The sequence below is a fragment of the Fomitiporia mediterranea genome (genome assembly GCF_000271605.1).
Source record: "Fomitiporia mediterranea MF3/22 unplaced genomic scaffold FOMMEscaffold_5, whole genome shotgun sequence".
In the NCBI taxonomy this organism is placed as follows: domain Eukaryota; kingdom Fungi; phylum Basidiomycota; class Agaricomycetes; order Hymenochaetales; family Hymenochaetaceae; genus Fomitiporia; species Fomitiporia mediterranea.
Genome location: NW_006760390.1, coordinates 396,891 through 413,303, shown reverse-complemented (window position 1 = coordinate 413,303; position 16,413 = coordinate 396,891). Strand labels below are relative to the sequence as shown.

The window sequence follows — 16,413 nt, the reverse complement described above, 5'->3', positions numbered from 1 at the left end:
TCTGACGACGCGTGTCGGTACACGTGAATACAGATAAGATGACATCATAAGGGCATAAAGGCACAAAGGCACATAAAGGCATAAAGGCATAAAGGCATAATATTAAAATGCAGATGCAAGCTATAGATACATATGCATGCTACAGGGACTGTACACAATGCAAGCTACTTATGGACGGTTTTCCGTGTTTGGCTGTTGTCGTGACCTCAGTGGATTTGCTCCTCCACGAATTTTCCCTAACCAACCCTTTCCAGCTGGCTTCTGCACTCGAGGTTCGTTGGAGTCTTCGTCAACCGTTAAATGTCGTTTGGCTCTCGGAGGGCTGTTCGTTACATCAGAGATTACAGACGATGCTTGTATAGCCCTAGCAGCCGCAGTCTTTCGCATTGGCGAAGGTTGGCTCAAAGTAGGTCGAAGGGCTGCCTGTCCTCGTACAGGCGTGAACCCGGTATGAAGCGCTGTTCTTCGGCGACGAGGCGTGGAAGTGAACTCGAATGTTGGAGGAACTGAAGGTAGTGCCGAGGTCGAAGAAGACGAAGGCATTGGAGGTGTTGACGAACTATCAGAAGTGGATGGATATGAATCTGGGAAGCGAGCCTCAACCATCGGTCGGACGGAGTCAGAATCGTCAGGAAGAGGCCGCTTCTTGCCTATCGACGTCGTCACAGGAAGCTCGTCTATCGGAGGTGTGGATTCGCGACGCCTCTTGGAGCCAGAGATGCGTCTCGACGGTTCCGGCGTCTTAGATTCTAGTGGAGCTGGCCGTTTGGATAACCTTGGTCTTGCGGAAGACGATGAAGCTGCAGCGGTGGTCCTTTCAACATGGACACTCGGTAAATCGAGAACAGGAGCAGGCCGGCCGGACTCCAATGCCGATGCTTGGCGGTGCGCCTCCTGTGGTGGAGGGGACGTTACTTTCGACGGTCCTGAGGATGCCGCTGCAAGTTTATTTTGCAAGCTATTATTCTTTTTCGTCAAGGACTCGACCTTACTTGTCAACTTCTTCTTTTCTTTCAACAGCCTGTCGTCGATTGTCAGTCAGTTTCTCGGAGTAATACAGATCGCGATGAATGGACTTACTGGATGAACTTGTCATCGTTTTCTTCGATTTCAGCACACTTGGCTTTAAGTAGACCCTCCATCTCACTGATTTGCTCCCTGGTTTCCCCAACAATCTGCTGAAGCTTGTGAATCCGTTCAGCACCCTTCTCATGTTCCTTCAACTGAGCACGAAGGGAAGAGATAGTACGCTCGTTCTGTTGACTGAAAAGGAGGAGATTCATCTCTGCTGTCTTGCCAGACTTCTCCGAGCGTGAGAGCGCTTCTCGTACATGGGACAATTCTTCGCGCAGTTCGGACAACTCCCTATTGTTCGACGAGAGCTGTCTTTCCAGAGACTGACTCTGAAGCTTCGCACGATGGCATTCTCCAGACAGGTCGTCCATTTCTGACTGCAGAGTCGTGTTCTCATCTTGAAGAGACATAAGACTCGCTCGAACTTCGGCAAGCTGATCCTGATATCGTTGAACGTCCTGCTTCAACTCAGACTCGATATCGGCTACTGCTCCCTGCTTGTCTTGTGCAAGACAAAGCTCTTCTTCATGAGCGGCAAGTTCATGTTTCCGGCCGTCAATCTCCTCCTGCAGCGATTTCTGGAGATTTTCCACCTCAGTAGATAAACTAGAAAGCTGGTGTTTGAGATCCACCACTTCAGCCTCGTGGCATGCAGATGCCTTTCGATGCTCTTCGAGGAGGGTCTCGTACTGCACACGCTGCTCCGCGAGCTCTGCCTTGGTTTCTTCCAGCGAGGCTGTAATTTCCTGGTGACGAATCTTGAACTCTTCAGTAGATGAATCAGAAGTTCTAAGCTGTTCCTCCTTTGCCGAGCGTAAAGAATCGATATCGGCTTCCAGTTTCGTAACCTTCTGTTCGTATTGTTCTCGTTCCTCTTCAAGCATGGAACGAAGAGCGGTTGAATCGGTCAACTCTTTATCAGATTCGGTCTCGAATGCCGCGAGTCGCGTTAGAAGATCTGCCTTTTCTGTTTCCAGATGTTCAACTTGTTTACTGGTCTCGGCAAGTTGTCTTTCCGCCGACTCGAGCCGGGTTGCAGCTTCTTGTTGCTTCGCTTCCGTCGTTTCAAGCTCCGAGGAAAGCCGCTGTACTTCTGCGGAGCATATGTCTAGCTCTTGCTGCTTCGACTCCAGCATGCAGGATGTTTCTTCTTCTCTGGTCTTAAGCGCTTCGAATTCGTAGGATAGATGTCGTAACTGTTCTTCCTTCCGCTCGAGTTCCTTCTCCTTGGCATCGAGTGCCATCCTCACATCTATCTGAGCCTCAGAAGTCTCTTCTCCTGCCTCCTTAACGGCGGCAAGTTCTGCTTTAAGTTCCTCGATCTCTTCCGTTGCTCGTTCATACTTTTCGTTTGTTGCTCTCAAAGCGTCCTCCGTCTCGCACAGGGCAAGTTTTGAAGTTTCTACCTCTTGCTTGAGGAGCTGTAACTCGCTCGAACGGCGTTCCAATTCTTCCGACGTGGCAAGCTCAGTGTCCTGCATCTTCTTACTCTGCTCTTCGACTGATCGCTTGCCTGCCTCCTGGACCTCTTTTATTTCCTTTTGGAGGCCAGCCACCTGCGTTTGAGCGTCCGATAGCGCAGTCTCACTCACTTTGACTTTCTCCGCTAGGTCAGCAATCCGAGCATCTCGTTCGATGATTGACGCAGAGACCACTGATTGGTCCCGTTGGTCCCGTGCTGCAAGGTCATTTTGCAACTTGCTGGTCTCCTTCTCCAGTCCTTGCACTCGCGCAGCCAACTGCTCAACCTCGAGCTCCGCTTGCAACAAGTTCTTCTTAGCTTGGTCGCGTTCCTCGCGCGCTGTCGAGCAATCTTCAAGCATTGCGGCTTTCGTCGTCTCCGCCATTTCCAGCTCGCCTTGTACTTCCTCCAGACGTTCGTCCATCAAACGCATGTTCGTTTCAAGTCGCTTGATGTCATGCTGATGCAAGCCAATTTGCTCGGTCCTTCGTGCCACTCTGCTCCTGAGCTCTTCAACTTCCTTCCGGAGGGAACGGATAGTGTCATTCGATGACGCATCTGACGACTGTCTGGCTTCGAGGCGTTCGCAATGCTCTAACGCATCGGCGAGCTCTTGTCTGACAGTATTCAGGTTGACTTCAAGCTCTTGTACACGTTCTTCGAGGGCAGTACGCCTTTCCTTTTCATCACGAACAACAGCGGAGGAGTCTGATAAGTGAAGTTGAAGTTCGGCGATCTTGTCATCTTTGCACGCCAGAGATGCTACAAGCTCCACTCGGGCATGTTCAGCTTCCTCCACCTTCGCGCGCAAATTATCTTGTAGTGAGGAAACGACGGAATCGAGCGACGAGGAGTCTGTGAGAAGCTCGTCCAGGTCATTACAGAGAATAGATGGATCTACTTCCATTGTCTGCGCCTTTTCCTGAGAAGTGGCAATACAACTCTGAGAGTGGAGTTGCTGAATAGTGACCAGCGTGGCGGACAAAGCAATACGCAGTCTCTGTAGGTGCGTCTTTCCGGTATCAACCCTTTCCGCCATCTGTGCAATACGTGATTGATGATCCTGTAGCCGGGGATCATCTGGAGTATTCGCTGCTCGCTCTGCGAGCGCCTTTTCCAGAGCTTCCACTTTGAAACGGCATTCCAATTGGACGAATTCCAAATGACCAGTTAACTCATCGCGTTCGGCGCGGATACGTTCAATCCGGTTCTCCAATTCAGTGATCTTCGCGATTCCTTCGTGCTCAGAGCTTGCATTTGCGCTTGTAATCTCTAACTGCTCTCGTAATAATCTAGAATTGTCGAATTAGACAACTATCATGACAAGTGCAACAAAGATATGAATGTACCTCTCTCGAGTTTCAAGTTCCTTGATCCGCGTATCTCTCTGCTGAACGAAAAAGTCCTGCTCTCGAACGCTCACCTTAAGGTCTTCAAGCTCATTCAGCGCCTCCTCCTTCTCTTGAACTAGCATGACCTCGCGTGTTTCAGCTATCTGACGGCGAGAAATTTCGTTGTCAAGTTGACTCTGAAGCTGATCAATAGAACGCTTCATCGCACTAGAGCGGCTAGCCTGAGCAAGCTGCTGTTCCAAGAGTGTTACTTTGCTCTCTTCTTCCTCAAGTCTGGCGATCAACTCCGCCTCTCGTGACCCCGACGCACATTGCTCTCGATAGAAGTCCAGCTCCGCCTGCAGCTCGCTTTTGTCGGTCCTGGCATCCTTCACCTTCTCTTCAGCGTCCTTCAGTCTCTTCTCCAAAACCGCCTTCTCATTTTCAATGCGGATTAAATCGGATTGTGCTTTAGATAACTTCTCCTGCGTCGACTTCAGATCAATTTCGGAAGAAGATGCTGACGCTCGGATCTGTTCGATGTCGCGCTCAAGCATGACTACTTTGTTGATGTGAGTAAGTGAAGAAGCGCGGGGTCTAGCGGGAGTTTTGGGCGGAGGTGGGGGTGCGATCTCGTGTCTCCGAAGTTCTCCCTGTAGCTCTCGAACTTGCGCATCAAGTTTCGCTTTCTCTGCTGCAAGCCTTTCACGTTCCTTGCGACTCTCGCTAGACTCGCTCGCAATTTGATTCAGGAAGTACTGCGTCTCCTTCACAGACGCCGCTTCTTTCTCGCGTTCCTCGTTCGCCGTCCGAAGAGCCTGTTCTACATTCTCTCGGGTATTCCGTTCGTTACTTAGTTCTTCATTTCTCCTCTTAAGAGATTCTTCAAGCTCTAATGCCCGATCTGCCTCCTTCCGGAGCTGCATACGAATGAGGTAAGCGGAAATAACGTTGGGCGACACTTCATAACCAAACTTGCCTTGTACAGGGTATCGGCATAATTGTCTTGTGCAACCTTCAAATCCTCCTCGTTCTTGATTAATTTACTCTCTTGCTCGCCAATCTTGACGCCTGAGAATCGGGAACGAAATTAGAACCACTGCTGCACAACGTTAATATTGCCACCGTCAGGACCAACGTACCTTGCACTGCAAGCTTCTCCTTCAATTCTTTGAGTTCCTTCCGCAGATCGTCGACGGCGAAGTCCCACGACATGATGGTGGGGGCGTTCAGCGGGCAAGCAAGGAGGGTGTTGTTAATTGTAGACAAGTGGTTGCGGAAGTGGCACGTTGTTCGATCAACGCGCCAGTCACGTGAGCGTGTATTCTCGGCTAACAGTTCCAAATTCTTTCCGTAATTTTAATAAATACATGCACTTGTCCATCATGTACATAAATACACGGATCGCAACGACCGCCTATACATGCTTTCGTTAGGTATACATCCATTTAATGGCAACAATCCTAATCGCGAGCTGAACTGGTCCTTTCAAGTAGTTCTTGCAGCCTCGCCGCTGCAATGCCGTATTTCAAGTCGGTTTCCGCAGCAGGATCATTTCTTCCGGAAAGCCCCGTGGCTTGTGCTTGGGCGACTGGTTTCTGCTTTCCGCCTATTACAAGCGAGAAACGTTTCAAACGGCCCTCACCACTGACTTTTGGTCGAGTCGTTACCGGTGTCGTCTGCAAGGCAATTGCGGGCATCGAGAACCGTTTCCTAGCCCGAGGAGAAACTTCTTCGGAAGCGAAAGATTCAATGGAATCAATCGGCGCTGAAAGCAACGACGGTGAATTTAGAGATGCAGCTGAGATGTCTTCGAGGACTCGATCAGTCTCTGCATTAGACTCATCAATTTCCTTCAGGTCTTCCCCTTCCTCACTTCTCTTTGAAAGATACGAGCCTTCAAAAGACTCCGCAAATACTTGCGGGATCACAGGATGGCTGAGAGGTCTAGCCTTAGGTCTACGTATAACATCCACGTTCCTCGAGGGGGAGCCGGACGAAGACATGGGAACGTCCAGTGACATGAGTTCCGAGGGTTTTGAAAAACTTTGTGCTGTAGGTTTCTGCGTCTTCCAAGATGGGAAACTAGATAGCGTCGAGCCGGACTGGGCTGCCGAAATCGTATTCTCAGACGCAGACGTTTCGATGACAGGGAAAACTGTGTCGTAACAGGCGTTGCATGCACGCGCTGACTTGCTCGAATCGTTCAACGAGGCGTCAGCGATAAAGAATGTCTGCAGTTAAAATAAGTGTGAAAGCTCTGTCAACAAATAGGGAAAACTTGCCTTCTCAGAACAATTAGCACAGACGACACGTCCGCATAGCCTGCAGTGATGCCTTCGTCTCCTCCATCCGAAACTCCTTGCGCACCTCATGCACGACCCAGTCTTGCCATCTGGAACCCAGATCGCTGGGACAAAATGATCGACCTTTCCCCTCTTTGGGAGTGCCTGGGTTTCGTCCTCTTCAGGAAGATAAGGCAAGGCCTGCAAAGACCGGCGGATGTGATTTGTGGAAGAGGAAGAAGCGAGAGTGGAGTTTGGGTGCATAACGTGTAACGAAACTAAAAGTGATGCCTTCGCTCCTCGGATAGCGGATACCCAGTCGTCACGACTTTGTTCGTTATCTGCGTAAAGCGCAAATGACATCTCTGGATGTAGGATGTCCAAACGTCTCTCGTCGCCTGGTTCTCTCATTGAACTAAATACTACCTCGATGTCGACTAATTCTGCTTTACCCTTGAACCACCACCTCTCTTCAGGGACAGACTGCTGCACCTTATTCGGCTTTTTTGGGCTAACAGGTACTTGGCTCTTGTGGGATTTCGTTATAGCTGGCAGCTCGTTTTCACTCTTGCTTCTGCTTCGCTTGAATTCGGGTCGTTTCCCTGGTGATCCACTGCGAGCAAAGCCGGCGCCACCACTGGTCGAGTCATTACCTCGTCGCGTCCATTCGGCTTCTATCATCCTATCATTTGCAAGCCAGAGAAGACAGTCGGAAAATAGTAACAACTCCCGCTCCTTGAGAATGGAAGAGTTGTCTAGTTGCATGAGGGTCCCGCGCTTGAGAAGTGTTCTACCTGGACTGACGAGCTGGAAAGGCAAATTAAACGTAGCTCGCTGGAGTGCCAGAAGGGTAAGGGTCTGAGCGTGCGTGTGAAGCGATATGTCAAGAGACGTTGTAACTGTCAAAGAAAATCCTAGATTAGTATCTGTGACGTGTATTGTTTCCATCCGCCCACCTTTCTCAAGCAGTGAATGTGCAGATATTAAATTTGCACGCTCTGGATCCCCAGGGTCTGTGCACGATATAAGATCCTTGAGGAGCAAAAGGTAACGAGGGCATCGCTGAACAATCGTAAGAAGCCAATCCCGCAACTTGAGCTTTCCACATCGTTCGTCTGCCTCGCGGTCCTTGATGTATGAATCAAAGGCATGGTTTGATGACTGCAGATCAGACAGCCTTGTCATAACTTCTGGAAAGCTGGAGACGAATGGAGTGTAAAGAGACAGGTATGGAAAATGAGACACGAGCACAGATGATAATGGAGGGGGCAAAGTTCTCGGCCGAGAAAGCGAAGGAGACAGAAGCTCGGTGAGAGATGTAAGAAAGGATCTGTGCAAATTCCAAATGTCGATGAAATTTGAGAATACTGTAATAAGGTCTTCTCGGTCAAGCAGTGGTGAAGGTGTTTCAAGGCTCTCGATCAACGGCGTCAGAAAGTGCTGGATTTTAATATTAGTGGTCGTAAGAAGACAAGAAAATCAGTTGAAAGGCTCACAGAGTAAATCAGTTCCAAGCCTTCTACATATGCACGCTCTGTATCATAGAACTCCGCTATGATTTTCTTTCTTTTTTCGGATTTGGATTCATCTGGCGGTTTCGTACTATCTCTCCTTCGTCTTGCGTGTTTTGGAACCTCTAATGCTAAAGGACGGGAAGAAGATTTGGTGATCACGTTTCGAGACGTGCTGGAGGTCGCTACAGGGCCAGCACCTGCGTTCTGTTCAGGAAATGAATCATATGACGTTATGCTAGCCGACGATTGTCGATTCAGTAAGGTCGGGGCAGTTGGAAGGGATATTCTACGAAATGAAAGGAGGTGTTGGCGTCTCTGTGGTGACGGGACCGGAACAGTGGGAGTCGTCGCAGCAGGCGATTCGGTTGAGGGAAATGCGAAGGAAGTGGGCGAGGTCGCTGCAGATAGTGAGTGTATGCTCTGTAATGCCAAGAAGACCATTCTACATACCCATCGTCGTGGTTGAATGCTGGACGACCTGCCAGCGTGGAAAGCCTGAAACGATGTGCGCTGTCTGTCGTCGAGTACTGGACCAGAGGCTACTTAGTCTAAAGCATCACGTGAGGCGCAGATCCAAGCCCCTGAATGAGCTGACATCATACATCTATATTTAGAACTCAAATGATTGACTGACCTTACCCTGATGCGCTACTGTTTGCACAAGTTTGTGTCGGAGGGTCGCAATTCTGATTTACTTTCAAGACATTTGGGGCAATCATAACTATAGCTGACATTCGATAAAACTCGTTTGAAAATGGCAAGACGGAGGCCGAAAATCGCTCCCGAGAACCGGCCAATACCGTTTCAGCTGTTCATTTGCCCATTCGGCCGCCGCAAGCCAAAGGTCCAGATGTGCGCAGCTCGATCACCGCCTCGAATCGTCATGTTATATGGCACACTGGCCTCGCGTGTTTCGTCGTCTGCGCTCGACAACTCTCCTTTCGTGCCGAAGCACATCGACGACTTTTTTGACAATGCGAAGGAAATTTGATCCACTGGCCATGATGCTTCCCTTGAGCGCAGCCGAGTCTCGCCACACGTGCGGTAGCAGAGCCTGGGTCAACATTCTGTATCCACGTCGGCATACTAAATTTTACCGCATCGCAATTCTTGTCTTCTCTTCTTTCTGGCTCTTGTGGTTTTCGGGATTTCTGGAATCTCCAGTTGCTTATTTAGGGCATCTGGTAACCCTAAAAAGCAGCAATTTACCACCGCTATATGAACAATGGTGTGTGCTGAGGTTCCTCCGTTCATATATTGTCCAATCCGAGACTTTGACAGGGCCGAGTTCGAGCGACATCTCCCTCAGCAAGACGAGTCGTTACCGTATCCAGAAGGAGCAGACGCAGATTTCTTCTATGCCGCTAACCACGTGTGGGGTATGCCACTGCTCGTCGGTCGTTGACTACCAAACAACCAACATACTTAATAGGTCTGGGATTTAATAATGCGTTGCAAGAACAGCTCTTTCTTTCTCATTTGGCTTACATTGCTAATAAAACGTGAGCAACCCACCGTTGAAACATGTACATGCCTAACGAGCAGCATTATCAGTTTCGTCTTTGATGAATACACGTGGAATTACGACCTAAGCCAGCCTTATACCGACTATCAAGGCAAACTAATCCCTTCAAGAATTCCGTACACTGCCTTCATCTCAGGTATGCCGCAAGGTCTTTGCCGATCGCAGTGGCTGACTCCTGTTCATAGGTCCCACTGTCGGCGGCTCATTCGGGAAGGGTGATAAAGCACCAAGGGCTGTAACCAAGTTGCATTATCAAAAATTGTGCCCCAAGCCTCTTACCATGAAAAGTAACCACGTGAACGACAAACTCGACCCATATGCTGATGCGAGCGTCATGATGAAAGCATGGGCTGAGAAGTTAAGGCAAACGCGAGCAAAGTGTATCGAGGTCGGACCATCGAACCAGATCTTTAGCTACATGTGAGTACTTGACGCATACCTCTATCGATGACTCTAATCGGATGCCCAGGGTTTTCGGAGACGGGAGGCGTGTCCAACCCTTCTTTGATGAATTCGTAAATTCTCCAATCTTGAAACGCTTCACCTGGTCCTCTCTTGTCAATGACGCTGTGTCCACCAATATCCACCTATTTTCCGATGCTCCTAAAGCAGAAGATCGTCCTCTATCTTCAATTCGGCTCTTACAAGAGGATGACGACATTGAAGACGCCACCAACCCCATTCCAGGACTACTTGCTATTCATGTTCGAAGAGGGGACTTTCTGGATCACTGCCGGAACCTTGCAAGCTGGGAAGCCGAATATATGGGTTGGCTACGAATTCCATTACTCGTTGATCGGTTCAAGAAGCCAGTTCGAACAGGGTCTGAAGACAATGAAGCAATCATGAATCATTATTTGAAACATGTAAGTCTTCTGTCACTGCTGATTTCCGCTGCTCTATCTTATTCGCGGTAGTGTTGGCCAACCATTGAAGAGATCGTACAGAAGATCGATGCAGTGAGGCAGACATCCGATGGCCGTGGTTTGACTAGAGTCTACATTATGACGAATGGTCCGACTGATTGGATAGAGGATTTGAAAAACAATATCATGGATATGGGTGGATGGGAGGGTGTCGCATCCTCGAGAGACCTTACATTGGTCCCAGAGCAGAAATACATCGCACAGGCTGTCGACATGGCCATTGCGATGCGCTCGCAAATGTACATTGGTAATGGAGTGAGTCTCAATGCTGCTTTCTTTTGGTGTGATCTAATCAGTTTGAATGTAACCAGTTCTCGAGCCTTAGTGCAAACGTTGTTATTCTCCGCCTTAGTCGAAAATTCCCCGCGTTGGCAAATCGTCTTTGGTGACAAGTTCTGGCCGCACCCTTTAGTGTTTATATTCACTCCAGTGGTATACTCGTTCTGTTCTTTGGTTTTGGGAACTTTGTAAGTTAGTCGCTTATAGGGACTTAACTTATAGCACTATTGATGTGGTGTCTTATTGTCAGATGTTGTTATTTTCTACGTCACAATATTTATAATAATATACCGTCGTGAAATCCTACGTGGCTGACTCCATGTTTGCCTTGGCAAAGCTAATTAAAAATTAGTCGGTTCTCCGGTTTATAGAGGCTTCCCCACGACAGGTAGGACCGGCTCGTTTGTGCCGGTTCCGACTTGTGCCTGAGAGGGGACTTCGACTTCATTCCCGATCTAACACCTCAAAATAAGGCCTAAACGTGGTCTAAAGGTTGAACTGTCACAAAGTATTTTGCCGTCCGTGCCGACGTATCCGAAGCAAATTGTCAGTCGAAAAATACAGAAAGAACCGTTGAACTTCTCACCAGTGACCAATTGGCCGGAAAATGCACCGCATGAACTCCATTGTAATAGGACTTCATTCCAGTCTCGGATTTATTAAGGCATCATCGACTACAAGTGGTAGAAGTAATCTGGCGTATGATCTGGCTTCTCACTGCTTCTGACCCTTTACTTCACGGTGGATGAATCTTGACGACACCCACGCACGGTGGTGGTCGCCCCTTTGTACGTCCTAAAAGGTAACTCCAGTTCCCAGTACCAAGGTAGAAGCTTTTGTTCAGAAGATCCAGGCGCTTACTCGGTCTATTTTTATGACGCTTTTTGCACCACCGCCTCGTTAAAAGCATCATACGCGTTCCTATCGATTAAGGTCTCTTTTTAGACTTCTCTGGCTCGTTCCTATCTTCTCGGTGAGTGGCAAGCATATGGCAATGGTCTAAATTCGCACATCCGGCTCGGTTATTACCTCTGAAAAAGTGTCAGACGCTTCCTGAGGTCAGGCTGCAGCTGAACCCTATGGTAATTTCACCAAAGGACTAAAATTAAGTGGGCCACAAACATGCACTGGTTTGGTTTGATGGATACTTTCCGGGAGGAGCTTCTGCCACTCGCAAACTTAGAATGAATCTACAGGAAAAGCCTGGAGAACGAGATGCCGTCGGTAGACGCATTCACCCCCATGCCGATGGTACGCTCAGACCAGTACTGCTTCCCCCCCGAAAAATAATCCTCGTGTGGGCGAAACAAGTCTTCCCTCTAATATGCTCAATGCCATTTGAGGTCCGCCGATATCATCGTATTAGTTCATGACTCTACCTGGTTCGATGCGATCGGAATTAAAGCTGCTGCATTGACTGAGTTGAACAACCGCTCACTCCGGTATTTCCTACCTACTCTTGGTGCCCGTCGATCATCGTTACAATTTAGCGTTTTTCCATAGTGCACATATTTGAGAGAAAATTTGCTGCTCGCTGGCAATATTCTAGCTAGACAGCGGAGGAAGTGCCTTTAAGCCACGTTTGAGTGCCATTCGATCCAAAGTCACCACGTATAGTCGAATTTCATCAACATCCACCGAGTATATGCACCATGTTGTGAAAGAGGATTCGCATTGGCTTGTGCAGTCGCAACAACTTCCTACTCCATGTTCTGTCTTCGGCCACGCCTCGCCGACGGGAAGGTTTAATTCCAATAGGTCATTAGTTCAGGCAAGGGCTATTTTGATGTAGACAAGAAGAAAAGAAAACTTCAATGTCGGAAGAACCTGTCCAAGTGGAACGGTCATTTGTTTTCTGTAATCGAAGCCACGTCTCCGTTTCATTGATCTCATTCTCCTTTCTGCCTCGTTTTCACGAAAATTTAGACATAGGAAAACGCACAGACCGTCTTCAGGTGGTATAAAAGCACTGTGAAATTCCTCCTTGTCCGTCAGTGAACTAAACTCCTAGTGCACTATCCAGCAGTCCAAGACAGCAACTCGTTTCTTCAGCCATGTTCGTTAAGAAGTTCGCCATTGCCTCCTCCCTCGCTATTCTTGCGGTTGCCACACCAACTCCTCAGTCTGCGGGTCAATGCGACACTGGTAAGTTAGACGGTAACTAAAGTGAAAGAATTAGTACTAATGCGGTGATCCAGGCGCGTTGCAATGCTGCCAGAGCGTTCAGGACTCCAATAGCAACCCCATTTCGGTCCTTCTTGGCCTCCTCGGAGTTGTACTGGGGCCTGTCAACATCCCTGTCGGGGTGACATGCTCCCCAATCACGGTAAATAGTCCCGAAATGAAATGTTTGTCGCCCAAACAGACTGATCTCTACAAAAGGTCGTTGGTGCCGGAGGCACCAGTTGCTCAGCCCAGCCGGTTTGCTGTGAGAACAACAGTTTCAGTGAGTATATGTACACATGAAGTTACCTCGGCGGAATTCCTGACATTTGGCTCTCCAGATGGTCTGATTGCCCTTGGTTGCACGCCAATCAACATTAACCTCTAATCATCTCTAATGGTTGTCTTGGAGCTTCGTTCAACGGGTCCATTTCGGTAGGAAATCATGGGATCCCGATGCTTAAGGGACTTTGGTTGTTTACACCATAGAACGAAGCTTGTAGTTTCACTCTTTGTTTGGTTAACGAGCGTACTTGTATATCATGTACACTGTTGTCAAATGGTATATGTCTGCCTGCGAGTCGAGATTTTCGTGAAATTTGCACCACGTGTTGAGGGGTAACAGCACATACCAGTTTCAGCCCTTAGCATGGGTAGTACTAAGTATAAAAATTTATATAACGTCAGCTGCGGTGATTCAAGAAAAGGTCAGTGCGACGTCGTGCATCCATACTTGTGTTTGCTGTTGTTTATTTCATTGAATGTCGATCACAAATTATTAGCTGGTCTCAATTCATTGGCAAGGCAGACTTGCACGTTAGCATGAGATGTTTGGGGTGCAAAAAAATAATGACATGTACCTTAATAGTTGCCAAATACAGACAAAATCTGTGCAAGTTTTGTGCAAGTCCTGCAAGTGCTCGAGAGCACTTGTGAGACTTGCAGAGCTGTCGGACTTCGAAATACTATGTCATTCCTCTCATTTTCCTCTGTAAAATCAACATAAACTAAAGTCTCGTGACTTGTTACAAGCCTCTGCAAGTCTTTTGCAAGTCTTTTGTCCTCAATTATTTAGAGGCTTGCACTACTCTTGGCATCTTGTTTTTTTGTGCCGCAACTCTCCTGCAAGTCTCCCTTGTCTGAATTGAGACGGGCTAATATCAAATCGGGTGTCTGGACGTCTACACTAGCAACATTGCCGTCTTCTTTCGTTGCCGGCTTGTTAAAAGGTTTGAGGCAAAGCTGGAGTCAGCCTGGGCGCCTGACTGTCCAAATGGATGTGCTGACTGAATAGCACAATTGAAAACTTGTACATAAAATCCTTTTTAGAATACTGTGCAGCATGATGTTCGACGAGAAAAGAAAGCCGGGACGACTAAGTATACGCGTGGTGGCTAGTCTCGTCATGAGTATTACCAAATCACTATTTCCGTGACTTATTATTGTATTTTTCCGCTGAATTGCAACTTTCTGCACTATTCAACCGCCGTCCCTTCACTCGACTGTGCAAAGTGAGTTTAATTTGTCTTCCTCTGGATTACTTGGCGATGTTCCTCATGGGTCTGGCCTGTTCAGCTTAGGTGACGTGCTGGCTAAAGGTAAGTAAATATGTTTCTCGAACCAGTTGTAGCTGCGCCATTGGTCTGGTGAGTGAGCTGGCTTAGCGAATATAATATTAGCATAGCGCTTCTTGCTGAGCCTTGTTTGAGGGGTATTCAACGATTGTCGCTTTCTCATGAAAGGAGCACGAGTGCACGTTCTATTAGTTTCTAGATCCCAGTTTGAGTGCTCCTGGTTGAGATTGCCACGCAAGTGACTCGGGAGAACCTCCTCTTCAAAATGAGGCTCCCGTTAAGTTGAAATATCTTGCTGTTGTTGACAGCGGAGTTAGAATCTAGAACGGGTATCTGCTTCTTCCATAACGCGTGTTCAGTGTCCCGGAGAACGCTAATTTCTGAAATTCCTAACGATCGTATGGCTTATTACTGTATTTATCAAGCCCCTTCTTCGATTTGGCTTCACTGCTTGAACGCCAAGTAAATCCCTTCAACTGGCACTGCCTCAAAGACCTCCCAATAGGCCGAGGATACCTCCCAAAAAGCCAAGTCCACCGAGAATCCCAGTGACAGGTCCCAAGCTTGAAAGTTCGAATCAGCACAGCTGGATCATCCCGGCTACAAAGAACACCTACAGGCCAAGAACAGTAGAGAGGAGACCGGTCACGAGCGAAAGACCAGAAAGAAGCGAGGTGAGCGCGCCGCCGAGTTCCGGCACGAGAGATCCAACGACAGGAATACCCGAAAGCTCTGGTGCCAGACTTTGAAGCATCCCTGTGACAGCCTGCGATGGGCATTTCCGAAGTTAATATATATCAGACTCGAACATAAGCGATGACACGTACCGTTATGACGGATGTCAGCTCATTAGCAATGCCAGATATATCCTGGCGCTTCACAAGAGCTGGGGGTGCGGACGAAGCAGTAGCATTGCTCGCATTGTAAATCGCGGTGATGAGTTCGCTCATGAGAGGGGCAACTGTCGCGTCCGTCGCATTCTTGTTCGCGATCAGACCCTCTAAAGTGCTTGACGTTAACGGCTAGAAACCCGTTTATATGTCAATACCACGTACGGATCTCTGACACGATTGTGTCAGTGGTCGACTTGAGGTTCGAAACCGTCTGTTGGATGGACGCTATGTCGCGCTTCTCGGGAACAGCACGGGCTACAGCGAGACTGCCAAAGGTCGCTGCAAACGCGAAGAAAGAGAGAACACGAGAGAACAACATGGCGATGAAAGAGCACTTGAGAGGCTGCAAAGGGACAAGAGAGCACTGTGTTGTTCGCTTGTTGACTTTCACAGTCCTTTCAGATGGGTTTATATAGAGTTTTGGCTGACTTCTCTTCACACGGACAGGTCACAACAGATAGTTGGAAAATAATAGGATCATGGTGTCAAGAAAGAAAAAACACGAACGAGTATTTTTGCAAGTAGCCGCCTCCAAACGGCGGAGAGTATTAGAAGTCGCCGGAATGAGAAGGCCATCCTGTATCGGGAAACGGAACAGAACGGAAGAGGACAGAAGTTGTGCGCAAATCCGTACACAAACGCCACGTGAGGGCTAAGAACAGTAAAGTTCTTGCAAATATCACTTGAGTCTACGACGCATCTATTGGGACCGCTGATCTCCTCGGCAGTTTTCCGGTTTTGGACCGGCTTTCAAGAGACAGGCATGAGAAATCCATGACGAGAGTAAGGAGACCTGTGATGGTTCGGAGGTGTTAAAGTAGAAAACATGGACTGCAGGACAACCGATTTATTGTCACTGTGTATTTGTCAAGGATGAATGCTCGGATAGTCATCCAGTTCGTCCGCAGACAGTCATGTTGTTTGGGCTGCGACTTCGGAGTTGGCAAGAACCAGAGACGTACACTAGAAAGCCCAACTGCGCGAAGGTTAGAATTCTTCGCCGCAGACTCCTGCAGAACGATTCAGGTTCACAGTTCGACCTCATGAGCAATTTGCACGATTGCGAAAGATCTCCGGACTTCACAGTCACAGGGGAAGATGAGAATATAAACGGATTCTTGCAAAACTTCTTTTGCAATTGGTACGACCGGTTTTGAGTAGATGGAGGATTTACAAAGGTCGTGGGCCGAGAAATTGATGTGCGCGACTGTTGATAAACTTTTTCAATCTCCGCACCTGCGTCGATCCATGCATAGTATGTAACGAGAGTCTGAGAGACTAGGCAATATTAATTATTGACTTATCTCTAGACTTGACTGCAACTACAGAGATGGAAAGTAATTGAGGATGAAATCCACTGAAAGGTTAATGGCGGTAATTTTCACAA

At 48.2% G+C, this 16,413-nt stretch overlaps 5 protein-coding genes across 5 annotated transcripts; 2 read left to right on the top strand and 3 right to left on the bottom strand.

The window, feature by feature from the left end:
• Positions 1 to 108: 108 nt before the first annotated feature.
• On the bottom strand, positions 109 to 5,082 carry FOMMEDRAFT_166919 (uncharacterized protein; the record flags this gene model as incomplete). The annotated part of the gene is made up of 5 exons (XM_007265077.1): positions 109 to 1,021; positions 1,081 to 3,828; positions 3,886 to 4,787; positions 4,838 to 4,938; positions 5,010 to 5,082. 5 exons carry the CDS (start codon positions 5,080 to 5,082, stop codon positions 169 to 171), a joined length of 4,677 nt encoding a protein of 1,558 aa, XP_007265139.1. The 3' UTR covers positions 109 to 168.
• A 248-nt stretch (positions 5,083 to 5,330) lies between these two features.
• On the bottom strand, positions 5,331 to 8,732 carry FOMMEDRAFT_132998 (uncharacterized protein; the record flags this gene model as incomplete). Its single annotated transcript, XM_007265076.1, has 5 exons — positions 5,331 to 6,101; positions 6,153 to 7,051; positions 7,109 to 7,592; positions 7,649 to 7,952; positions 8,566 to 8,732. 5 exons carry the CDS (start codon positions 8,730 to 8,732, stop codon positions 5,331 to 5,333), a joined length of 2,625 nt encoding a protein of 874 aa, XP_007265138.1.
• Positions 8,733 to 9,113: 381 nt separating this feature from the next.
• Positions 9,114 to 10,506, top strand: FOMMEDRAFT_81968 (uncharacterized protein; the record flags this gene model as incomplete). The annotated part of the gene is made up of 5 exons (XM_007265075.1): positions 9,114 to 9,327; positions 9,377 to 9,611; positions 9,661 to 10,057; positions 10,109 to 10,372; positions 10,429 to 10,506. 5 exons carry the CDS (start codon positions 9,114 to 9,116, stop codon positions 10,504 to 10,506), a joined length of 1,188 nt encoding a protein of 395 aa, XP_007265137.1.
• Positions 10,507 to 12,480: 1,974 nt separating this feature from the next.
• On the top strand, positions 12,481 to 12,947 carry FOMMEDRAFT_70582 (fungal hydrophobin; the record flags this gene model as incomplete). The annotated part of the gene is made up of 4 exons (XM_007265074.2): positions 12,481 to 12,541; positions 12,595 to 12,722; positions 12,779 to 12,842; positions 12,901 to 12,947. Coding segments are annotated over 4 exons (300 nt in total), but the record flags the coding sequence as incomplete, so codon positions are not given.
• Positions 12,948 to 14,493: 1,546 nt separating this feature from the next.
• On the bottom strand, positions 14,494 to 15,388 carry FOMMEDRAFT_145830 (uncharacterized protein). The gene is made up of 4 exons (XM_007265073.1): positions 15,189 to 15,388; positions 14,961 to 15,133; positions 14,751 to 14,899; positions 14,494 to 14,696 (listed from the first exon to the last, which is right to left on the bottom strand). The coding sequence occupies exons 1-4, from the start codon at positions 15,343 to 15,345 to the stop codon at positions 14,621 to 14,623; spliced, it is 555 nt and encodes a 184-aa protein (XP_007265135.1). The 5' UTR covers positions 15,346 to 15,388; the 3' UTR covers positions 14,494 to 14,620.
• Between the last annotated feature and the right edge of the window lie 1,025 nt (positions 15,389 to 16,413).